This window comes from Girardinichthys multiradiatus, chromosome 2 (assembly GCF_021462225.1).
Source record: "Girardinichthys multiradiatus isolate DD_20200921_A chromosome 2, DD_fGirMul_XY1, whole genome shotgun sequence".
NCBI classification, from domain to species: Eukaryota; Metazoa; Chordata; class Actinopteri; order Cyprinodontiformes; family Goodeidae; genus Girardinichthys; species Girardinichthys multiradiatus.
The window spans coordinates 37,575,656-37,601,207 of NC_061795.1; the positions used below are offsets into that span (position 1 = coordinate 37,575,656).

Below are 25,552 nucleotides of genomic sequence, written 5' to 3' on the forward strand. Positions count from 1 at the left end.
GGTAGTCTTGCAAACACATCTAAAACCTACAGGGTTCTGGACATGCCTGGTTTAGCTGAATGAATTTTCCTGTATTAGAATGGACCAGTTCAAGTCCAGACCTAAATCCACCTGAGAATCGGGTAAAATACTATACCCATGGTTCATAAACACTTTCCATCCAATTTGACTGAGTTTGAGCTTTTTTGCAAAGACAAAGACATAAACATTTCTGGCTCTAGATGTGAAAAGCTGGTAGACATACTCCAAATGAGTTGCAGCTGAATCTGCAGTGAAACGTGCATTTGGAGGACGAAATACAAATGAATACCACACTTTTTGGATTTTTTTGTTGTAAAAAAACCATGTAGGATTCCACTTTCCAATCATGTACTTTGTGCGGGCCTGAGACATGGATACACTGAAATCTGTGGTTATAATATGACAAAATGTGGAGCTCAAAAAGTATGAATACTTTTGCAAAGCACTGTGTGTCTGCAAGAACAAGTTAGTAGTGTTAAATCCTGAAACTGAGGTCAAAGAAAGTAACTTTTCACGTCTGAGTTTAGACCAAAGTTAGGTAGTAGTAGTTTGCTCCACAGACAAAATACATTTGATCATCAAGTTGTGAACCTAGTAGTTTTTTTAGCTGGAGGAAATTGTCCTGCAGTGACACAGTCACCACACTGGAAACCACTTCCCCGATTGTTACGATTTTTTCTTGTTGTACAGCATAACCACCTCGTTTCCCATGTTTTGACCCTGTAGAACAACACATTTAGTCATGTCCACATTGCTCCTCCATGTCTCTGACCTTTCAGTGTGTGTTGACAAAACCACCAAAAGCCTCAAAATTGCAAAACTTTACAAATGCAGCATTTAAGGCTTTCTATGTTTAGTGCATGAGTGGGATGTATGAATTCTTCTTATGCTTTTTCTGGAACTATAAAATAAAACAAACACTGGTATTGTGCAGTTGTTTGGTTTCCCCAGAAACAGTTTTTTTCCTTTCACTTAAAAGTTTTAATGTTTTGTTTTTACATGTAGTACCCAAGAATTGTCATTTTAGTTGGATTACAATATTAGAACAAGAACAATATTAAAACAACAACATAAACATTTGAAAGAGACCCCAAAGCATCTTTCCATACTCTTTGGCTTTTTTTCACTTCTTGCTGTTTGAATCTCCTTAAACTCCACAACAATTTCCATTACCCTGTCAATATGTCAGAACCTGAGGTTATGTAATTACAAAAGCCTCATCGAAGCTCCTGGCTGATTAGAAATTGACAATTAGATAGTTTTGTGGAGCAGTGAAGAAACACAATTCCCTCTTTATGCTCAATTTCTGCAGCAATCACCTCAGAGCCCGTGAAAAGTTGTCAACAGATTTATATTTTACATTGTAAACTCTTGCAGTTGAAAGCATCCATATGGTTGTGTTTCTGATTAATTAACTAAAGAGGGAACACTGAATTCTTACGCCTTTACACACCGTGAACACACTTGACTATCGCAGAGAGGCAGTACACTTTGTTCTGGCTATTGGGGTGCTGCGGTATGACCCCCTTTCCTCCTAATTCTCCCTCTCACTGTCTCATTCTCTGCCTTCCCTCCATCCTCTTTTCAGTCCACAGCAATTAGAGAGGAAAAGTGGGTAAAAGAGGAATGTGCAACCATGCTTTGTGAGGACCGAGAGCATGAGAGAGGGAGAGCACAAGAGACAAAATAATTGATAAAGAGAGGGGAATGAGAGACAGAGGGGGAGAGGGGGAGAGGAGAAGACAGGAGCAGAGGAGGGCTATCTTAATTGGCCTGTGTGGCCACGCTGGGATGCGATGGTCCTGGTCTGCCAAACCCTGTGCCTCAATAGTTGGCCAGGCCTAACATGCATCCCGTGCATCCGGCCAACCGCATCTAACTCTTTGGCAGTTTCCAATGTCAAGCCTGGAAGAGCTGTGCCACCCACATCTACACTCTGCTCTGAAGTTCATGAAGTCTCTATGATAGGGAAGGATGTGAAGGGTCATATTGCTTGACTCACTTACCTCCAGCAGTGTAACTAAGGTGGGATCTTCAGAGGCACCACCAAGGGAGGGCATTGGTCAGGCAGTCTTATGGGCATAACATTTTAGTCATCAGTCAGTCAGTCATTTTCTACTGCTTATTCCATAGTGGGTCACGGGGAAGCTGGTGCCTATCTCCAGCAGTCTATGGGCGAGAGGCAGGGTACACCCTGGACAGGTCGCCAGTCCATCACAGGGCAACACACAAACAACCACGCACACACTCATTCATACACCTAAGGGCAATTTAGAGAGACCAATTAACCTAACAGGCATGTCTTTGGACTGTGGGAGGAAGCCGGAGTACCCGGTGAGAACCCATGCATGCACAGGGAGAACATGCAAACTCCATGCAGAAAGATCCCAGGTTGGGAATTGAACCCAGGACCTTCTTGCTGCAAGGCAACAGTGCTACCAACTGCGCCACCGTGCAGCATAACATTTTAATGCATGAATTTTAGAGAGTAAAGGACAGGTTTTGAACATTTATTTATTTATTTGTTTATTTATTTTTATTATCCTTCAGAGTGCCCCTTTTTTTTGTCTTGTCACTTCGGGCCCTGCTTTTAAATAACACCAGGATCACATATTAAGGTAAAACAATAGGAGTTATAGTATGTTAAATTTTTGTGGACATAACATTTTTCAGGGGGCTAAAAAAGCATGTAAGCAAGTAAAAGATTATTTAGCACGCTTCATACATTTGGATCTAACTCAATGTCCTTTACATAAACGCCACACACATCATCATTAAAATAAAAAAAAATTAAATATGCATTCAAAATACAATCAACAATGAAGACATCATAGATGTACAAAAGTGAAGAACAAAAACATATAAAGGATACGTTTAAAAAATGAGTATAATAAAAAAAATGACAGGATGTATTGATTGAATTATAATAAATAAATAAATAACTACATAACTACATAAATACTGGTACTACTTATAATAATGATGATTAAATGTGAAGATAAAGGCATTTTTTTATATTCAGTGAAAGCTTCCCAAATATCAGTGAGTAACAATTTTTTTCTGTAGTATTCTTCTACCGCTACTGAAACGGACCTTTTGTAAATTGACAGCAGATCCCTGTTATGCTCTGAAGGGCATGCAATGTAATTACAAAGAGGGTTTGTATTGTAAGTCGATCCAGGTCCATTAACAGCTTTTAATGTAAAAATAAGGATCTTAAAATCAATTTGTGGGTAGTGACAGGAAGCCTATGTAAAGCAGCTATGTATGTTCTAAGATATCAAATCAGCTGATTTGATGGTATCTTTTTGCTTCAAAACACAAATGTATATTCTATTCAGTTGTTTTAGAATCAGGAGGCAGATTTTATTTATATATTTTGTATCTGATCTCAATTTCAAGTTCTACCGTGATGACATGTATATATAAATTATCGTGGCTTTTCCCAACATATTTCGTGACTTCACAATCCTGGCCTCAAGCGTACCTTGACTCTATCAAGAATGTGCTCCTCTAATTTTCATGCTTACCACGTATCCAATTCCATTAACACCTTTGCACAAGATTCTGTGCAAATAAGTTCCTTGAAGGTATGCCATTCAAACACGTCATCAGCTTTACCTGCCCTGATTGTTTGGCATTTTTCAAGTTGAGTTATGTTATGCCAGGTGGTGTTCTGTCATGAAAGGATGTTGATCTTATCTCCACGATTTCCCTATTGGAAATCACTATTGACATCTGCAGGGAACAGGTTTGGCCACAGAATGCACACACACGCACGCACACACACAAACACACATGCACACACACACACACATGCACACACAGAGCCTACGCTCAAGAGCCTGACAAATACCTATTCGATTTACCTTAAAGAATGATATTTTGTCACCACAGACATATTAAATGAATACTTGTAGAACTCGATGTATTTCAGATGAGCAAACATATTTCTGTTTTGTTGACTCAACATGTGCCTTTTTATTTTCTTCTAAAGAACTCAATAAATGAAAGTTACTCATCAAACAGTGAACGCCAATACTTCATTCACCAATCAAATGACATGATGGAAAACAGCATTGACTTGTTAAAAGAGTAAACTCATGGGAACATTTATATGCACACATGCAAAGGCTCGGTATGTACCTGATGTGCAAAAGTGCACTGTCTGTCCTGTCTCTTGATTCTGGCAAACACTTGCAGTGTTTTTCAGTTTTTCTGCAAGGGGGATTGAACCCCATTGTAAAGTAATAAGGTTTCATGAGACAAGCAAAGGTGATTTAATAGAGCGATTTATGACCATGAAACATAGAACATGAGCTTCTGCAATGGCCAAACAGGCCTCTTCTCTTTGCCAGAGGGAGCACATGTGCATCTCATCAATGCAAGACAAAAACCTTGTTTTAAAGCCAGAGGAAGAAAGAGATTATTGCATTTCTAGCTGCTAACTCCAAACTTTTTTAAGCCAAACAAAAAGTTACAATGAAAATCTTCTGTGAACTTTGGTAAACTGAGATAACCTCAGCGCCAGAACTGTTTAACTCTGAGGAAAAGCGACACTGCTCTGTAAATCTGCCTAGAAACAGATATCAAATGAGAGGGTGTGTGGATCTGTATTCAACAATGAAAAGATGTGCCATTTTCAGAATGCATGTGATAATTTCAGAACTACCAGTTGCTAAACTAAGTTTCCTGGCACTGAGAGATGCACAATAGAGGATGGACGGGTGTGTCAGACACCAAAAACAATAGGTTCAATTTAGGGGATGCATGCAGAGGAGGAATCACAGAGGAGTTGTGGGCATCCTACTTGAAACTTTGTGGGTGCTGATTTAAGGCATAAGTGACAGACAGACAGACAGGAATAGACAAGCAGCTGTGCAGGCAGGCAGTCAAATGAGCGAAAACAGGGAGAGGAGGGGAAAAAAGGCAAGCTTGAAGCAGCTGGGGATTCTTTACAACGTCTCAAGATGTAACAAATCATTTCTAGGGTGTGCAAAGTTTATTAATTATCCCAGAATTTGCCCTGAGGCTCACCACAAAGTAAAAGCCAAAAACACACATCAAAAATTAAAAAACAACACATTAAATCCTTTAGCCACATGTATGTTTGATAAAATGTTTTTTTTTTATTGATATTAAAAATGAAAGTACATGAATTGTGCATTTCGGACGATCTAGCGTGCAGAGATTAAATCAATAAAATACACAGGCTTAAGTGAGCTGCTGACACAGAGAATGTTGCCTTCGCTCTGCGAGTCATCTCTTCATATTAAGCGAAAAGAAGAAGTGGTTGTCTTTCACGCCATTCATAACAACGCTAGAGTAGCCTGTTTGAACATTACAATAGTGAATGAATGCAGTCCTAGCAGGAAAAATATAAAATATAATAATAATAATATAACATTTATTATAATTGCACTGCCTGCTTTTGTTGCACAACTGAAGTAGAATATAATCAGACACTCAGATCTCTCAAACAGAAATAAGCATAAGTGTTCTCTCCACTCTACACCACAGTACTTTATGGTGAGCATCCATTTAGTCTCAGTTCCAGGTCGGGCTGCCAAGACAAGGGGAGGAGGACAAATTTCTATCTTGGCACGAAAATACCAAATGTTTTTTTTTTTCTAACATGGCCCCCATCAGTGGTTTGTCAACAGAAAACAGCAGCATCTAGGCCAGATAAGGGTAGCAACAAGAAGGAGATTATCACTTTAACTCAGCAGCGACTCCACTTCTCATCCTGAGTGCCTCAGAAATGTTTCAGTGTGATAGCCCTTCATCAAATGCATAATGGATGCATTAGTGGGAGATTATAAGGAGTGAATGTAACCCAATGCCTTCTGCGTGCCATAGAGAAAATGACAAAGATAGATAGATAGATAGATAGATAGATAGATAGATAGATAGATAGATAGATAGATAGATAGATAGATAGATAGATAGATAGATAGATAGATAGATAGATAGATAGATAGATAGATAGATAGATAGATAGATAGATAGATAGATAGATAGATAGATAGATAGATAGATAGATAGATAGATAGATAGATAGATAGATAGATAGATAGATAGATAGATAGATAGATAGATAGATAGATAGATAGATAGATAGATAGATAGATAGATAGATAGATAGATAGATAGATAGATAGATAGATAGATAGATAGATAGATAGATAGATAGATAGATAGATAGATAGATAGATAGATAGATAGATAGATAGATAGATAGATAGATAGATAGATAGATAGATAGATAGATAGATAGATAGATAGATAGATAGATAGATAGATAGATAGATAGATAGATAGATAGATAGATAGATAGATAGATAGATAGATAGATAGATAGATAGATAGATAGATAGATAGATAGATAGATAGATAGATTGATTTTCTCTTTGACAAACAGTGACCTGTAGTTCACACTCATTGGTTGCTTTCATCACTGTGACATCAGCAGGGCATCAATACCATGACTTGTCTGAGTCACATGTAAGTTAAACAAAAAGATGGTCCTCGCAAGATCATTGGACATCTTTCCCATTTAATTACACCTGGTCATCAATACTAAAGTGGCTTCAAAAACATAGTGGGTTTGATTTACAATCAACATTAAGCATCTATTTAACTAATAATTGGGAAAAAAAAATTAAAAAATTACCACACCGACACATCTGGAAATCCATGCGACCATCCTACTTAGAGTATATGTGCCTATTTCTGTGAAACGTTACGCCTAAATCAATCCAGGCTATATGCTGCTGTTAAAAAAATTTAATTTACGGTAACTACTTCAAAATGAGAAAAAAATGACATTATTTTTGGTACAAAGCATCTACAAAAAAGCCTTACAACTCCAATTGCAAAAACAGAGATCATACAAAATAAATCTGTCAGTTGAGCATCAGTGCTACGTATATTATTTGGACCAATTTCTTTCAAATATATTTTATAACAAAATAAATAATGCCTTTATACAGTGCCCTTATTTGTATTTCGACAGACAAACGAAAAAAAGAAAAAAAAAGCTTGGCGGCTCATTATGCAAGATACAGCTCAGACTAAAAGGAAAATAACATCCCCGGAAACTAATTATATTTCTATATATATCTATATATATCCTTATTTGCATTTATACATACATAGATATATATATATATACGGTATTTTCAAGTATTTGTTTTCAGGCAAAAGCAGGTGAATACTACTGATATAAAATAAAACTAAAATGTTAGTTGACAATATTGCTGTTTTTTTCCCTTTGAATCGAAATGTTGTGCCTTTCTTTTAAAACTGTAAAATGACATAATAACAACATCCATGAAAACAAACCGAAAAAATTTAAAATGCCTAACTTGGAAAAACAGGAATGTCACGGTACCAGAAACTGACAGGGTTTTCCTATTTTTTCAATGAAACATTGATATGAAAAAAAAAGACAAAATAAAATATAATCATTATTATTTTCATCCCACTTTGTTCTTTGTCCATGCCATGTCAATTCCTGTTGAAGCAGTCTGTCAAAGCATGACAAACAGGAAGTACTGTCCCACAGCTGTAGTCTAGAGGGTCCCGCTTGTGTCCGAGGTTGTGCTCCGTCTTGTCCGGCAGCCTCAGAGGGACGGGAGAAAACAGGGACCAAGTCTCGGGTCACCTCTCCCTGCAGCTTATGCTGACAAACTAATAATGAGCAGCCGCTAGAACTCGCCAAGAGATGCCAACACAGCCCATATTTTTCCTCAGTGACTCTTCCCCCCTTTTTGACAGCGCCACTGCCAGGAGCTTCCCCATATCCTTTATTTTCCTTTCTTTATTTTAAAGTCCCACTTTCCTTAAAACGGAAAGCTTAATATTTATTCAAAAAAGGAAAACAAAAACATGCTTTCAACCTCTTCTTTGAGTCCATTCCCAAAGCTAGCACCATGACATTTATTTTTTAAGCTACACGTTCATTGTTCATAAAAAAATAGTGCCTTTTTTTCTTTACTTTGACGTAATCCGTGGCAATGTGCAATTCTGCAGACTCTTTTCTGCTTTTTGTTTGTGATCAAAAAAGGTGCTGGAACAGGAATCTAATTTTGCAAAATAATTCCTTACAGTGTGGAAGTCCCTTTATAGGTAGAGGTGCAAATTAATAGAGAAAAAAAGAACTAAGAGAGGTTTTCTTTTGCCTCAGGAAAAATTTAAAAAATGATGTGGAATGGATTCTTTCATACAAGTCGTTCTTCACTTTCGGTTGTCTTCCACCAGGGTAAGAAAGGAAAAAAACATTCTGGTAGGTGTCCTCTTGACACTTGCAAACACAGATCTCTTTCATCTTCCTTCTCCCTCCCCTTGCCTTTTTTTCTCTTTTCGCTCGGGGATCCACCTGAATTGCATTCAGCTGAATTGTTAGAGTTCTGTTCAACTCTTGTGTTTGTTCCTTTTGTATTGGTGACTGAAAGAGGTGGGGAGCGAAAGAGGACAGGAAGAATGAGAAGGCATGTTTGTATGCCAGAGGAGGGTGGGTGAGGTTTAGATGGAGGGGCAGTGGGGATGTGTAGGGGGGTGAGGGTGTTAGGAAAGGGCCAGAGGTTCAAGACGTAGTGGACAAGAGCAGGGGGGGAGGAACTGTTGCGCCTGGACAGGGCAGGGGAGGTCAAAAAGGACTGCCACAGAAATGACGTCAGAGACAAAGCTATAATCCCCTAGTCTTTTTTTGTCACCCTCATACTCTTGTCTGTGCAAAGGGCTGGCAGCGGGCTCACTTGTGATTGACAAAATTATCTGTGCTGTGCAACACGGCGGGCAGCTTGCTGGGAAGGCTAATCAGGGGCCGGTGGAGGATGGCCTGCTCCTGAGCTTTCATCTTCTCCGCCTGCCTCCGAAACTTTTTGGCCCTCAGGATGGCAGGGATGCCCCTCCGGAGTCGCTGAGCCGCATTCTTCTGCCACGTTTCGTAGGTGGAATACTTTATGGGCACATGCGGCTTCCTTGGGGTTTCCTATTGTGGCGTTCAGGCAGAAAAACAGGAGGAAAAAGAGAGAAGAGGAAGTCAGTTCAATAGCGGAGATAAGATTACTGTTCAAGAACTCGTTACAATGGAGTAAGGTGTTGCTTATTCCGCAAAAACATTTGGTCATTGTTGGGGCTGCTAAAATAGAAATCAAATCTCATTCTTATAGCAGTGAACATCAAAACAACCTCATCTCGACCCCAGCCCGCCCTTGTTTTGGTTTCCTCAAGTGAGAGAAGCTGTCAATAAGTGCTTGGCCTCTTTAGCATACCATTACAAAGGAAGGGTGGCCATTCTCCCCTCATATACATATTAACTGCACGCTGTCACTCAACCAAAGGAAACTCATTTTAGAATATCTATGCTAATGCTGACAAACAGTTGTAGGTGTTGTTTTGGGACAAGTGGGAATGCTGGCAGCTGAGCTAGGTAGGATTTATGCGTGAGTAGCCAGTGCTCCATGTGAATAGCTTGTTTTGGTCCTGCCACTTGAAGAGTGTTTACCCCCCTTAATTCACTCTAGAACTGCTCAATAGCCCCAAGAACAGCTGGCCCTCAGTGCAGCCTGCAACCATCAACTTTCCCCACAGGGACAAACTGGAGACATATCCAAACTAATTCCCCAGCAGCCTGTTTTTAATTACTGTTATAGTGAGAGATCGCTTTCTAAGTCTGCAGCATTTATACTTCTTTTTAGCATATTATTAGCAGAAAATTTAGAGATTGTGTTGACGATGTCTCAGCTAATTCACATTTCTGGCACCTCCCAATAAAGTTCTTCTAAAAACACGTGGTGTTTTTGAATGTGAATATTTTGAGACAGCTTGCTGTTCTTTGACTGATTATCAGACAATCAAAACATGCTGTTTCTTTCCGGTTCACCACTCAGCTACTTCACCATGAGATTATTGACGCTGCTATTTCTACAATATAATGTACTGTGATTGCACTAATGTTTTCCACCATGGTCAGCATTTTACAACTGCTTAGCACTGAGAACTTAACAAGATCAACCTGTTTTTGTGTGGATTTCAGTCTGCACTCTGTGTTTCAGGTGAGATAAGAGGGCAGATAGAGACCTGGACTATAGTTTGTGTTGTGGTTGCCGGTTGGACCCACCTGCTTTGTTGTGGGCATAACAGGCGTGCCCTGTATAGAGGAGGACGAAACGTCCCTCTCGGACTTGGCGGGTTTGGCACAGTATTGCTCCAGCAGGTTGAGGTCACAGCTACGGAAACAACACTCTTCTACAATCCCACGGGTCTGGATCCGCCGGTTGTTACCCCTGCTGGTTGGCCTACCTGAGGAGAAACACAGCGGTAAGAAAGGTTATAGAAGGTTGAGGCCTTCAAAAAAACACACATTGTCCACAGTAACGAATTACGGTTGTTTTTGCAGGATTACATTGACAAATAAAAGGAAATCTGCGACGAACAGCAACAAATATTTTTGGTTGTAAGGTATAATCTGATTAGGCCTATCTGGGCATCCCGAAATGAGTGTGTTAGAAGTAAACACCATGTCCAAAGTGACCAGAAACCAGAGAATGCATTCAGAAATTCTTCAGAATAATTAAATATTTAAATCTAAAACTCATTTGCTTTGTCAAATTGGCAAAGAATGGGTAGAAACAGAAAGTAAGAACAGTAAAACCAAAACAAGAGAAGAAGTAACACATAGCAGGCAAAGGTGAGGGGTTTTCCACAAGGTAACATTACACATGATCAATAAAGGCCTTGTCTGAAGCCTGGCAGCCCACACTAAGTTAGAAAAGTCTCACATGAGGCTTGGCTAGATTTGATTACAGGAAGACTGGGTCATCCAGGGAGAGGGAGGACTGATTGACTAAATTTTCTTTGATAAACACAAGATTCTGCTCTTTGTCAAAAGGCAATTGAGAAGCGGGAGCACAGCTAGGCATGGGTGGGCTGGTTACCAGTATCAACATATACTGTGGTTTTGAACAGTTCCGGTTTCAAAACCACTGAAATTTTTAGTCAGACAATCATTATGGTTTAAAGCTGCACAAGGACAGTCAGATAGCTGAAAGAAGGCTGCTACACTGATGTCACATTTGGATGTTTGGAAATATTTCCAGTTGCACAAACTATGGATGCCATTCTCTAACTGCAGTTGGTCTGTTAAGCAGCAGAATGCAGGCTGGCTACCTGAACAGCCTGACTAATCAACCAGCTTTTATCAGCTTGTTACATTTGTGTTACTCTATATAGAGCACAACAGCAAAGAAGGTCCCAAAGCAATTGAATACTAGCATTGAATTCATTCTAGATTTTTGCTTTAGTCCATTTATTAACCACTCAAAAGAATAATAAACAAATGTTTTACATATAACTGGTTCCTAAACCTTCCACCTTCTGACCCACAAATAATTAGTGGAAGAGAGCTGTGATCCCAACTGTAAGATTTAGAACGCAAGCTTTAACAATAAGCCAATGAAATAGGAGTATAATGATAACACAAATAACATCAGCAACCACTTTATCGCTTTTAGCTATGTATAACAACAGCTCTTTACATCATGTGGTAGTTATAGGATCATGTTTGTGTTTTACTTTGGTTTCCAAAGAGAATCTCAAGACCCTACACTTCCTGATTCATGCCCCGAGTAGGATCCCAGCAAAAACTTTGGCAACCACTAACATATAACATTATTATAACTGCAATAATCAATATTTTCAATTATTTTAGCACCAGTAAAAATGAAAAAATATTTTGTGGTAAGTTTTAACACTCCATACCTAAATGTGGCCAGTATTTTTAAACGCAAAACGGGGAGCAATCAGAAGAACAGGAAAGTTATGAATATCACGTGCAACGCAGACTAAGCAGACAGAAGATTATCCAGTTGAGGATTAACGACAATGCTCTGCATAAAACCATACAGCCAACCCCATCATCAATATTATGGAAGCAACTATCAGAAATAATAAAATGTTGATTTTATTTTTCTCTCTCATCCTGACAACGATCTCTCTCTCTCTCTCTCTTTATTTCTTTCGTTCCTCCCAGCTCATCAGTGTGGTCTCCTGGCCTGGGAATACTGGTGCTGAGGTGACTGGTAATGCCTCTTGGGGTGCTATTACTTTACTGATAAACAAGCAGCCCATTGTGACGCCGGGGTCGTGCATGTTCCTTTGCAGCTCGCCCGCCTGGCCCTTTCATATGCAATGAGAGGTGCAGGCTGTGAGCAGACTCAGCAGAGCAGACCTGGAGAGGCACAGCTGGCTGCAATCTCCCTCTCTCTCCCTCTCTCTCTCTCTCTCTCTCTCTCTGACGCCGTTTGCGCGCACGGGCGTGTGTGCGATTGTGTGTGTGTTACATGAGCGTCAGTGCGTGAGAAAGAAAAATAGCAAACACGTATACCACGCAGCCACAGACAGTCTCAGCTATCCAAACAGATGTGAAACAACAGAGAGGAAAGGGGAGCGAAAAGGGCGAATAACATTAAAAAGGTAGGCGAATCAACATTTGCGCAGCTAGTTTTTGGAGAAACTTGCATAGCTCTGAAAAAAAAAAAAAACCTACTGAAATAGAAGCCTCTGTCTTCGCAGACAAACTGCAGCGCATCCACCAGCTCTCCGCCACACAACGTCTCTGCCGAGGCCATTTCCACAACGTAGAGCGTGAGGGTCAGCGCAAAGAGCAGCGCACGGCTGGTCGCGCACATCTTCTTGACCTGCAGGGGGAAACACACAAATTAAAGCATAAGATTCGGAAAAATGTTAGACTTGTGATCCATTATTATGACAATAAAAATTATATGTAAAGAACTCAAATAATAGCCAGATGTTTTGTTTTGTACGAGATGTAAGAGATTAAAGTCTTAAACGCTGTTTCACGCACTGACCTAGTAACTCGGGGAAAAAAGTGTGCGCTGCGAGTCAAATCAAATCAAATAAACACATTCAAACACACACCAAGGACCCGATTTTTTTCAGCTGCTGTCATGTGTTTGGCACCTGGGAGAAGTGCTTATTCCGAAGGAAAAAAGTCGCCAGTATCTCTAAGCTTTCATTCTTACACAACTCCCCCCTCCACCCCAGAAAGTTGCAAGGCCGGCTGCTCGATAGTTAACTACCCCAAAAAGACAGACTCAGCATTTAATTTCCCCTTGCTCACCCCGGAGTGAGCTCAATGACCCTCAGACCTACCGCCCCCTGTCTGCCGGCAAGGCGACCAGCTGTTCCTGCGCCCGTGTCCGGCGAACGGCGCGTTATTTAGATCAAGGGGAGATTAAAAATAACCTTTTCATTTCTTTACTTTCTTGTCGTGGTATAAATACACAAAGCGTCTCCCTTTGCAGTTTGTGCATTCTGAACTTCCTCTGCTGCATGCAAATCAAGAAATTCCGCTTGTTCAAAATGCAGAAAGCTGATGCCAACAAGCATCTATCTGTACCCCTTTGCGCAACAATTATCCAGTCGGCTCTACCTGAGCCTTCTCACGGCTCAAACGGGGAATCTGAAACTATTTGTGCTCCAGTTACCTTCATACTGCAGCTCTCCGTTGTCCGGCAGGTGTGGCAAAGTGAGTGGTGTCCGGATCTTTGCTGGGTTTCCATGTCAGATGGCAATAGAGTAGACAAAGTCGCGGGGAGTTATTTTGGTAGGCGATATTGCAGGTGAGTTAGTTTCCAAGTTGGTGAGCCTTTAATAGAGATGATGTGTGAAAGGCTGTCCCAAAGACCAGGCGACAGGCAAAACTTCTCCGGGAGAACTATTATATACCAAAACACGCCCCTTACACCCGTCCCACTGCCCTCGCTCCTCCTCTTCATAAAAAATGACCCAGAGATGTTGTACGGAAAAGTGCTTACAGGAAAAAAAAAAATAAAAACGCGCAAAAAGAGGGAAGAACAAGAGGAAGACAGCGAGAGTCGCCAAATTTGGAACTCTTCCACTGGCATTTTCTGCGTTTACGCACTGTAACCTACAATCACACTGTTTACACAGGGCGCAGACTGAACGAGAATAGTTCGTAATTCCTGCGACTCCAAGAAAAATGTCAATGTCTCCGCGCTGCTGTAATTAAGATTAAGATTGAGTGGAATCATTGTGCCCAGAGTCTGCGGGCTGTTCTCTGACTCAGGTGTGCATATAAAAGTCATTAGAGGGGAGTCCAAGATGGAAAGTGGAAGATTGGACTGTGGCTCTCCGAACTGATGCTGATGCAGAGAGGCAGGATGCAGCAGTGACTCTCTGAAATAGCCATCAAGTCGAAGCACCAAGGATTCTAAAAATTAAGAATCTACATAAATACAAGTAATAAGAGCAAAGAACTCGTGCCCTCATAATAAACAATATCCTAGTATTTAACCTCATTAAGATGAACAGCTTTACTGTAAACAAACTTTATAGATAATAAGGGAGATCACAACAGTTTCTGAGTGAAAGTGTACCAGGGGTCCCTTATGTAAGTGTCTTCTTGCAGAAAAAGGTAAAAATCTCCAGAGCGTCTCCAAAGTTAGACTGACACCTACTGGTCCAGATCGCGAAGCTCCGTTTGTTTGTCTCGCAGCTTAAAAACGGCAGCAAATCTTGCTGATTTGCTGATCCAGGATCTGATTTCTCCATCAGGCAGCAGGTGATGTGTACGGAGAAACTCCCTCACAGAATGCCAATGCATATGGAATTCAATGTTGCACTGTTTTCTCCCATGGTCAGACACAAAGAGCTGCAAGGGTATGCAAGATAACTCCATGCATACATCCTTTTAGTGCACTATAGCAATAATTTTGGAGAGCTTTACATTTTAGCCATTAAATGTTGAAATTTAAATGAAGCATATTAGCTCCTTTACATAAAGTTCCATATATCTACAGTGTAAAAACATCAATGACCTTATTTTAACAACAATTGATTAGAATTTAATGGAAGGTGTTTGTTGAGTTAACTGTTGAGTTAACTTCTCGTTTGGTGCAGTGTCCATCAGAGTTGTAATTGCAGGCTACAGTATTAAAAGTTAACTTCAATTCAAAAAGTAAAGCGTATATAGATTCATTACCCACAGTTATATTTCAATTATTTATGTTCTTTTCGATTATAGCTTACAGCTAGTACGTTAACTTTCTCAAAAGTATATACCACCACACGTTTTCCTTCCACTCAATTTTCTATGAAATTGCTTGAATACCACTGCGTGTGTCCTTATAATTGACCATTATAATTGACCTTTTGTGACTTACCATCTTGTTGGAGTTCAACGATGAAGAACTGTGTTTTTAAGACCTTTGAACTGTTGTGTATTGAAGCAAGAATTTACGTTTGTATCCAGTCTTCACTTGTTTAGTTACAATGTAATTAATTCAGTTAAGTACACTTAAAATGACTGAAATGTAACTAATTCACACACTCATCTAAAATATTTCTGCTTGATTAAAATGTAATAAAAAATCATGCAAACTGTTTAACCTCTTTCATTGGTTAAATACTAACAAAGGGTCTAGATATGTCAGTCAGTCAGTCATTTTCTACCGCTTATTCCATAGTGATTCGCGGGGAAGCTGGTGCCTATCTCCAGCAGTCTATGGGCGAGAGGCGGGGTACACCCTGGACAGGTCGCCAGTCCATCGCAGAGTGGTCTAGATATTTGATTTTGTAAAAAAAAATGTAGCCATAATACAACGTATTACTATTGGCAAAACAGAATATTTGGGATGTTGGCAAGATGAATGCATAACAACCTTTTCCTTTTACTTAATAATCTCCATAGTTAAACAGTTAAACTGTATAATTAGGAATATTCAACCTGTAGGAGTGCTCCCTCTTGTGGCATATAGATAAAAACATCTTATTTTTCGATTTTATTTGTTTAAATAATTTATTTTTTGACAGTATATACAGTGCAAAAAACAAGGGAACTAACAACAGTTAGTTAACAATGCCTATTTGCAAGACTTATTAGATGTATCTTTTTTTTTACTTTTGTCTATCATGCCTTTTGAATGTAAAACCAAAAAGAGCAAATACAGGACAATATGACATGAATTAATTTGCAAACACCTATTCGAATACATAAAAATATATAATGTAAGAAGCACTTACAATATATTTAAATAAATGTTTTTGGTAAAATAAATGACTAAAATGTACAATCTCCACTAAACTATTACATTTACTTAATTTTAAGTTTTAAGAGTTTCTTATTTATTACATTCATAAATACAGCTCCCTATGATTGTGGCTCCAATGTTAGCACATTTTATTACATTTCCTTATTAAAGCGTGAATTTTCCAGTCAAGTAGAACTACATTACATCATTTCACAAATGCATTCAAACCGGTCAAAGCGTTCAACATCGTTGGAGCTTTTCATACACACACACAGCAACAACTCGGCATCATACGGGTTTTACATATGAATATACTGTTTGCCTCGTCACACTATGGACACTGACGAGCTCAGCAGAGAGGAAATAAACAACAGGCGGAGGCTGTCATCATGACAAAACAGTGAGGGCATCTGTCAGCACCTTGATCTCATCTTTCAAACCTTCCAATCCTCCTTGGATCTTCAATGGGTTGTCCAGGACCTCGACGCTGCACGTGTACGGATCATATCTGACTGAGAAAGGACGCTTGATACCTGCTACATATGCCCTGGTGAACATTTGTGAGAGATTCAAGTGAGATGCCTATGCTATTACCTATTATTTTTTCAAAGATTTTCAGATTTCTCAGAAGGATTACCAGCAAAAGCCAAATATTATTAGTATATGAAAATTTGACTAAAGCTGTTTTTACACCAATGACCAGAGATTTTTAGGTTTCTTAGAAGGATTGTATTACAACAATTTCATACCAGTAAAAGCAAAACATTATTAGTATTTAAAAAGTTTGGACTAAAAATGTTTTATACCAGTGACCCAGCTTATTGGAAGGATGGGACCACAACTGCCTCATACCAGCGACCTCAAGGATTAATATTATAATTTTTCTTCTAGCACCGGATTAATTCCTTACCACAGAGGATTTAATGAGCTAATTACCTCTATTCGAAAGATTGGAGTAGAACAAGCTCTTACCAGTAAACTCCCAAGGATTATTAATGTAATTTGATTTGTTTTTCTGTGTTTGATTTTCTGTATCATTGTAATGTTTTTCCTCATGTACAGCGCTTTGAGTGCCTTGTTGCTGAAAAGCGCTATATAAATAAACTTGACTTGAGTTGACTATGAATAAATGCATTTTTTTAAATTAAACTTTTGTCAAAAGGAAACAATGCCTTATAAACAAATATATTCTTTGTCCTATTTACTGTACTTTTTGAAACATATCCATGCTAACTGTTCTCCATCTCATCACCTTGTTTGGATGTCATTTTTTGTATGTCACTGGAGACTGAAGAGTGTCAAAACACTTACTGAAGCTGCTTGTTTTGCAGAGCAACATTTTATCTGTTTGCCAAATAAAACTGCAGAGTTTTGCCTTGGTAAAAAGGCTATATTAGTAACAGCTGTCTTCTGGCTGCTATGGCTGACATACAAAAGTGTGTGGCCTCGAGGGTTGGCTGGCTGTTCTCTGACCTTGTCCTCACAAAACCTATTGCTCTTTTTCTTCTATTCTTCTTTTTTCTTCTTTTGTATGTTTTTATGTATCCCTATAATTCAATAAAAAACTATGTACCTGAATTTCTCTTTGGCATCTGGAAAACTCTCAGAAACAAAGTAGACAGGCTGGTAGGTCTGGTCTTGATAGGGCAGCACTGCTGCAGCATCTGGATCAAACTCCCGCACCTCCGGTTCGTCAGAGAGAGAATGCTGGAAGGAGGTGACGGGAGAAGGGAGTCAGCCGAGCGCTCACTATCTACAGTTCTTGAGTATAAAGAAAGACAAACACGCTGGAACATACCACCAGCTCTCCATAGGAAGAAAGCAGTCCAGCCCCATAAGCCTTAATCTCACCGTTTTGTTTACAGAGGCCATACTCGACTGTAAACCAGTACAGCTGGTAAGAGGAACACCACAGAGAACAGTGTCAACAAGATAAACTGCTCTCAATGATTTCTTAACAGTCAGAATGAGAGTCTTACTGTAGACAGTTTCTCTATGTCTTCATCTGATGCCCCAAGCGATGCCAGACCAAGGTTCTGCAGAAAACAACCAAAAATGTTGTGAAACACAAAAGCTCCTCGCTGAAGATAATAATCTGAACGGCTTAAAGTCCATTGGACTCTAACCTGTGAAAACTGGGCAAAAGTGCGATCAGCCAACATAGGGACATGGCCCAGCAGTTCATGGACGCAGTCGCTGAAAATAAACACAAAGTCAACTTTGAACATACTGAAAAAACACAATTCTTAGGTTAATTTCACTAAATGCACACTTGGTAGTTTTTCAATTTAGCTACAAGAGTTAGAAATAAAACAAAACAAAAATGTCACTTAATTGTCAAAGATTTAGCTACTCTGCAGAAGCAAATGAAAGCTTTCCCATTTATTATGGTCAAAAAAATGGCTGTTTCCCACTGTGCTCTTTATTTTATGTTTGCTGTTGTATCATTTACTGATCAAACATTCATTTTTCTTACCAAGTTATACACGGTAATTATAACATTTTTCTGCACCTCTTAGAAACATATACAGTGGAAGCCAGATGTTTACATACACTGCAAAGAAAGACACATAACCATTTGTTCTCGGACATTAAATCAGACTAAACTTTTTCAGTTTTAGGTCAGTTAGGATTACCAACTTTTTTTCTTTTTGCTAAATGCCCGAATAATGAACAATAGATTTTTTAGAGAATTGTTTTTACATGTAAGCTTCTCATACTAGCTGCAGGAAGTTTTGCATATTCCTCGTGAAAGAACAAGTAAAACTAAGTCGAGTTTGTAGGCCGCTTTGTTGGCAGACATCTTTTAAGCTTTGAAATCAGGTCTTTGTGATGGTTACTCCAAATCACTGAATTTGTTTTCCTTAAGCTAATTTGTAACTAATTTGGCTGTGAGCTTAGATTCATTGTCTGTTTGGAAGACCCATTTGTTGCAAGCTTAGATAAATAAATAGCAATTTTTCGGGCATTTAGCAAATAGAAAAAAAAAAGATAATCCTAACCAACCTCAACAGAAAAGATTTAGTCAAATTTAATGTCAGACAGTGAGGAAAAAAATGTGATATGAGTTTTTATATACGGCTGGTTTAAACTGTATGTTCCAGAGGAGTCACATGAGTACGCACGGTTCTGGGGAGTGATTAGGGGATGAAGCATGTCGGATGTACTGGGTGCACTGGAACACGCGAAATGCCAGACTTGCCAGAAAGTCTCTGGCTGAGAGCAGACCTGCCACCGGACGCAGCTGAAACCCTGTGCGTTCTGTGTGAGTTCAAAACATTTTACAAAGCATCAGGACTGTGGAGTCACACAACATCTGTGTTTAAGTTTCATTCCATTCATAGATTACATTCACACGATACCTTTAAGGAAGCGTGACACATCTTCCAACTGGGGAATGTTGTCTGGACTGTAGCCGCAGTGCTTCTCCAGCAGACGAAAGGCCTCCAGGTGTTCTTTGCAGGCATGGGTGGTGTACAAGTCCCTAAGCGTCGAATAGACTTGACGCCTAAATCAAGAAAAAACAAAGGAAGCCTTAGGTTGTTAAATTTAAAGCTTTATTGCATTAATAGTGAGGATACTAGCTGAGGAGTGAAATGTAGACATACTTGTTAAATTGATAAATAATTTCATAAGACTTGTTCAGTCTTATGTTTGCTTCACTATTTTGATTATATTTTAAATTGTGTTAAAATTATTCTTGAATAGTGGTGTCTATAGGGGACAACTATCCAAAAACCATTTTCTTCTTTGTGCTTGAATGTTGTTGAAATTGTTGAGGTTAAGCTATTTCCTTACATTCAAGCATGTCACTACATTCACTGCCACCTGCTGGTCAACTAGTGTAAGTTCACAAAAAGTCTTGAAACATTTACAGCCTTTATTTTGACAATCCTTCTTTAGCATGAGATCCTTACATGTGACAATCAAACATTTTGCTAACGTCAACGTATTACTAAGGATAGTATTTTTGAATTGTTGGCTTTACATTAAGAGGATTAATCATCTATCTATTTAAATTTACACCATGCATTACATAATAAATTTCGATTCCCATTTTAAGCAATACTGGTACTATGCTGTTCTTAAATATACTTTAATAGTAGGCTGCTTCCGCAGTAATTTACTTCAATTTACTGTAATTTACAGTATTTCATAGCCAAAACTTAGATTGCATCGGTTGTGTGAGTGTGAGTTACAGTTTGCATCTTTTAATTTTGTAAGGCTGAACAATGACTAAGAGATTTACAGGCAGGAAAGGGGAGCTAATATGTAAGCCAAATGAGTATGATGCTAGTTATGATGCCCTTGATGCCTTTTTCTCAGAAAGGAAAGGATTGTGGTATACTATGTGTAATGACGGGGCCCTTTCTGCATGGAGTGCGCATATACTTCCCATGCATGCATAGGGTTTTTCATTGTAATTTAGTTTTCTCCCACAGTCCAAAACATGCATAGTTATTAGGCTATTTGGCCAATCTCAATTTCTCTTAGGTCTGAGTGTGTATGTCTGTGTGTGCACGGTATGAAAGACTGGCCATTTGTCCAGAGGTGTACCACATTGCTTGCCCAATAACTGCTGGACACAGACTCCAGCACTCCTTGAGCCCTCTGCACTGATTAGGTGGGTATACAATGGATGGATGAATGGATGGATGGATGGATGGGGAGGAGTTAAGAATGCTTGATGAAGCTGAGGATTTGCCAGCTGACAGAGCTAAAGGAAAGATGATGAGCAAAGGTGGGTAGTAAGTAACTAGTTACATTTACTCCGTTACTTTCACTTGAGCAACCTTTTGAAAAACTGGTATTTTTATGAGTAGTTTTACTGCACCATACTTTTCACTTTTAATTGAGTAGTATTATGAGGCAGGAACACTATTCTTCCTTGAGAACAATTTTTAGCTATTCTACCACGTCTAGTAACTTTACTGAATGAAGAACAAACCCTTTTTTCAACCAAAAAAGCAACAGACACCAACTCGCATCTAGTTTATGTTTAAGTAAGACTTCTTGTTTGTACACAAGCTTCATTGTTTTAATATTATTTTTTATCTACTGAGCCTGCTGTACCATTTGGAGGTCAATAGAATATACTGTAAACGGTAGATATTGTCACTAGAAGTACTTTACCCTGTTCTAACATCTATAGACTACCTACTGTAAGTGTAGGTTTCAAAAGCTTTATGTTAAAAGCCAGAGTTAAATGCCAGTGTTTGCACATAACTTCATATTTTTGTCTGTCTGATAACATCATTTTTAAATATTAAATCAGATTACTTAGTACTTGAGTAGCCTTCTTACTAAGCCTTTTATGTATTGGATGTTCTTTTACTTCAGTAAACATATGATGAAGTAGTGCTATTCTTACTTAAGTAACAGTTTTGGCCACCCTACCCATCTCTTTGCATGAGATTTCATGACTTATAATACCTATAAATCAATCAATCAATGACATTATGAACACTGACAGGCAAAATAAGCAATCCCTGCTCTCTTTTTTCATTTTAGTTTAACATTCCCAATGAAAACCTGCATTCTGGCATTCACAACCAGGACCAAAGCAGGATATTAACGGGCTGTGCAGACGACAAGACTCCCTTTCTATCACCCAGATAGATAGATAGATAGATAGATAGATAGATAGATAGATAGATAGATAGATAGATAGATAGATAGATAGATAGATAGATAGATAGATAGATAGATAGATAGATAGATAGATAGATAGATAGATAGATAGATAGATAGATAGATAGATAGATAGATAGATAGATAGATAGATAGATAGATAGATAGATAGATAGATAGATAGATAGATAGATAGATAGATAGATAGATAGATAGATAGATAGATAGATAGATAGATAGATAGATAGATAGATAGATAGATAGATAGATAGATAGATAGATAGATAGATAGATAGATAGATAGATAGATAGATAGATAGATAGATAGATAGATAGATAGATAGATAGATAGATAGATAGATAGATAGATAGATAGATAGATAGATAGATAGATAGATAGATAGATAGATAGATAGATAGATAGATAGATAGATAGATAGATAGAGTCCAGACTCCTAAAAACTTCAGTATCATCAGCCAGTTAGTGATACAGCAACATTTTCTTAGAGTGCTTACAGTTTAAATACCACAGGGGGCCTACTCCCATTAACTGGAAGTGAAAATACGCTATAGAAAAGTAATTTGGAAACAACCTTTTATTGTTTATTTTGGTTGGTTTGTTGGTTTTCACCTCTTGGTGCCCTGTAGGGCATGAAACACTGGTAAAAAGCCACATCGCACATATCAAAAACTGCCACTGTTAAAGCTTTAGCTCCCTCAGAGACAACATTGAAATTAGTCAGTGGGAGCGAATGTAAAAAAACAATGTTTTGACTATCAAAAAATATGATTATAATCAGACTAAAAGAAAATTCTGCTTTGATTGAGATTTGTTGTTTCAACCAGTTCTTACCATGTGCCAATCTCCTCCTCTGTGTACTCCACTCTGGGAATTGGCTGCCCCCTGCAGACACAGATATATACAGATTTGTCAGCAATTCTAAAAGTATGTTTATATTTACGTTTGTCTCTACAGTATTCAGGCAAACTGCTATGTCTCACTGTTTGTATGTGAAAGCAATGTCCCCGATCAGTTTTCTTCTCTGTCTGTAGGTGGGGTCTCTGTAGCCCTGGTCAAATCCAATATATCAAAAACACTGGTCAGATTGTCTGTGTTATGACATAATGGTAGAAAACATAACAGCCCTTGTACTGTGAGCTGTAGTCCTGCTCTTCCTTGCTTCTGGCAAATGCATTACTTACAGGATGGTCTTCATCTAAGTCAGGATCGAATTTTGTGACCAGATGATGACATCTGTCCAGATCTGCAATTTTCTTTGGGAACCAGTGAACTAATACAGAAAGCAGTGGAAAGAACAAACAGTAATGTAATTGTACTTATTTGTTCCTATTTGAGCAAAACATCTGATTTGTATTAGGTAAAAATACAGAATTACATTTGACTTCTTTGGTGGTTTTGACATCCTCTGCGTTTCTCTTAATAGAGCTGACCAGAGTACTGACGTCTGAGAGATGCAGCTCGCAGCGAACAAAGTACTCCAGGCCCTCAAGGTTTTCCCTCAGCTTTCTGGACGGTCGAGTCTCCAAGTGGTGAATTTTTGCTTCAAATGTCTAAAATGGAGTCAGCACACTTAAATGAATAGTGGAACAAGCATTCTTCTTTCACAATAGCTATAAGACAAATGTTAAATGGTAATGGTTGTGTGTTGAAAAAAAACCATAGAACTTTTTATTACATTTGAAAATGTGTTTTTCTTAGCAAGAAATCCTCTTCTCTCTTTGTTTTGTTCTATGGTGCTAATATTTTTACGTACATGCATCTTTCCCCCTGTTACAAAGACCAGATTCAGCATGTAATCCTGGATCACACTGTGTAACAAATGCTGGCTTTCGGACTCACTATAGCACCCTGTATAAATCATAAAATTATAGGAGAAAAATGTGCATGTGAGTTGTCCAAAATTCTGGCTAGATAATTTAAATTTCAAACCTTTTATCATATTTTGCTGTTTTTTATTATACAAGGTCCAGTTCAGACTTGAGTTAAAACAGAATTTGATAAAACTGCCTTTTTCTAATCGTTTTTGCTCCACATCACTGGAATAAGCTACAAGCTGTCATTAATCTTCAGACAGTTCCTTAAAACTGCAAAGAAAGAAAATAGTAATTGTTTCATTAAGCCTTTTCTGGTAATGAATTCTGTTGGATTTTAGTTTTAATGATTTTAAAGATTTAGGGTAAGTAAGATTTTAAAAAGCAGAGCTCTATTTTTAATATGAAAAGCCTCTATACCTAATTTTTTGGGGGGGTGGGGGAGGGGGTTTCCAAATTTTCTCACAATTTAGGTCTAAACTGATCCTGTTAGTGGGTTGGTAGTAATATATAAAGCGCTTTTCAAAATAAAGATTAAACTACCTAATACAGCCACAAGTTACCTTGAGTTAAATTCGTAGGTCCCTTATGAACCAGTTTCATACCTCGAAGACTTTGAGTGTCCTCGAAAGCGCAGGTGATTTCGAGTTCCTCAAAGTGAAGAAGATGTTGAGAAGCGCCTTTCCGTCCTCCTCCTCAAACACGATCTGCTCCGTGGCCTCCGCTGATTCCGCCGCTGCCGCCGCCGCTTCCCGCTCCTTCCGCGCATCATCGATCAAACTCTGCCGTCTGCCGATGAATTTCTGAGACTGTTACAGGAGCAGAAATATCCAACTCCTGCATTATATGATTGAATCTCCCAGGCAGAACACGCAGGCACACAACATGAGGACAGGTAGCTGTTTATCTTTTCTTACTTTTAGGATGTCTCTTTCGGTATTTGACGGGAACACTTTACATCTCCAAATGCGCATTGGAACAGCAATACAATCGAGGTAAATCCTACAACATAGCTGTAGCACAGCGCATATTTTAGCATTCTTTGCAGTGAGGATTGGATGGCGATTTTATGTATTTAGATACAACACTTTACGCGCCCTCGGCACTGCATGGTGTTGCGTAAAGATCAGTTTTACGCAGCGTTATACAAATTTAGTGGTCCAAATTTTGACAACTTGCCAGAGCAAAAACACACAAAGTCGCTTCTAAGTGAACAATATTAAGTTTTGCAAAATGTTCTTACCGTGATAGAATCCGACCTCTCCAGCTCGGACGTCGCTCTGCGGAGAGTCTTGGTGGAGGACGTGGAGCTGCTTGAAAGTGGCATCTTAAGCCTTGAAGGATCACCCTGTTCACTATGGTCAGCTGTAGCAGGAGGGAAAGTGTGTTTGCGACGCTCTGCAACCTTGTCAGACTGTGCTGGGAGGTCTTTCACATTTTTTTTACCACACACGTTTACTCTTTTTATAGCATCATTTCTTTGCAGTTTCTGACGTCAAACGTGCTAATCATTCTCGAATCAATCGGTGGACTGAATCGGACTGAGTCTCGCTTGGATCCGTCTATATATAGCATATATAACCTTTTTAAGCTTAGATAAGCCCCCTTTGAGGTTGGAAGTACTAAATGGTTGGACGTTTTTCAATTGTTTGTATATATTATCATTATTTAGTGTAAAATCTTTTTTTTTTTTTTTTTTTTTATGTAGGCCATTTTCATCATTTTTATGTACCCGTGTTCATTCTATAAATAAGTCAAAAAGATATTCTCCATCCATTAGTTGGGGACATTATATTGTCTTTAAACAAAAATCAAAGCTTTGACCCCAGGGCTTTATTTAAAGGTTAGACGAAACAAAAGTCAGCTGTAGAAAATTAAGTCACTTTATCAACTCAATCCAATCTCCACAGCTCCTGACAAATTAGATTTGATTTCGGATAGAAAAACATACGCACACACACACCTGTGCCAAACTGGCACAGAGAACA

At 38.7% G+C, this 25,552-nt stretch overlaps 2 protein-coding genes across 3 annotated transcripts; both read right to left on the minus strand.

The window, feature by feature from the left end:
- Positions 1-6,557: 6,557 nt before the first annotated feature.
- Positions 6,558-13,759, minus strand: igf2b (insulin-like growth factor 2b). The gene is made up of 4 exons (XM_047347150.1): positions 13,536-13,759; positions 12,575-12,725; positions 10,148-10,329; positions 6,558-9,016 (listed from the first exon to the last, which is right to left on the minus strand). The coding sequence occupies exons 1-4, from the start codon at positions 13,608-13,610 to the stop codon at positions 8,777-8,779; spliced, it is 648 nt and encodes a 215-aa protein (XP_047203106.1). The 5' UTR covers positions 13,611-13,759; the 3' UTR covers positions 6,558-8,776.
- A 2,095-nt stretch (positions 13,760-15,854) lies between these two features.
- Positions 15,855-25,006, minus strand: th (tyrosine hydroxylase). 2 transcript variants are annotated; one of them, XM_047383545.1, is made up of 14 exons: positions 24,808-25,006; positions 24,482-24,577; positions 24,170-24,373; positions 23,129-23,303; positions 22,935-23,023; positions 22,734-22,801; positions 22,585-22,635; positions 19,463-19,608; positions 19,226-19,361; positions 18,227-18,296; positions 18,080-18,136; positions 17,899-17,994; positions 17,674-17,807; positions 15,855-16,647 (listed from the first exon to the last, which is right to left on the minus strand). In XM_047383545.1, the coding sequence occupies exons 1-14, from the start codon at positions 24,889-24,891 to the stop codon at positions 16,488-16,490; spliced, it is 1,566 nt and encodes a 521-aa protein (XP_047239501.1). In that variant the 5' UTR covers positions 24,892-25,006; the 3' UTR covers positions 15,855-16,487. The 2 variants fall into 2 exon arrangements, with proteins under 2 accessions (XP_047239501.1, XP_047239491.1); XM_047383535.1 differs by lacking the exon at positions 24,482-24,577 and having other exon boundaries at positions 24,808-25,005.
- Between the last annotated feature and the right edge of the window lie 546 nt (positions 25,007-25,552).

Coding starts and splice junctions, on each gene's coding strand:
- igf2b (XM_047347150.1), bottom strand. CDS start 13,610: ATGGAAACCCAGCAAAGATCCGGACACCACTCACTTTGCCACACCTGC. Junction 10,330..12,574: donor AGACAGAGGCTTCTATTTCA/GTAGGTTTTTTT, acceptor GTTTCTCCTCAG/GTAGGCCAACCAGCAGGGGT. Junction 9,017..10,147: donor TTATGCCCACAACAAAGCAG/GTGGGTCCAACC, acceptor ACGCCACAATAG/GAAACCCCAAGGAAGCCGCA.
- th (XM_047383545.1), bottom strand. CDS start 24,891: ATGCCACTTTCAAGCAGCTCCACGTCCTCCACCAAGACTCTCCGCAGA. Junction 24,578..24,807: donor AGAGGTCGGATTCTATCACG/GTAAGAACATTT, acceptor GCTGTGCTACAG/CTATGTTGTAGGATTTACCT. Junction 23,024..23,128: donor AACCACCAAAGAAGTCAAAT/GTAATTCTGTAT, acceptor TTTCTGTATTAG/TTCACTGGTTCCCAAAGAAA.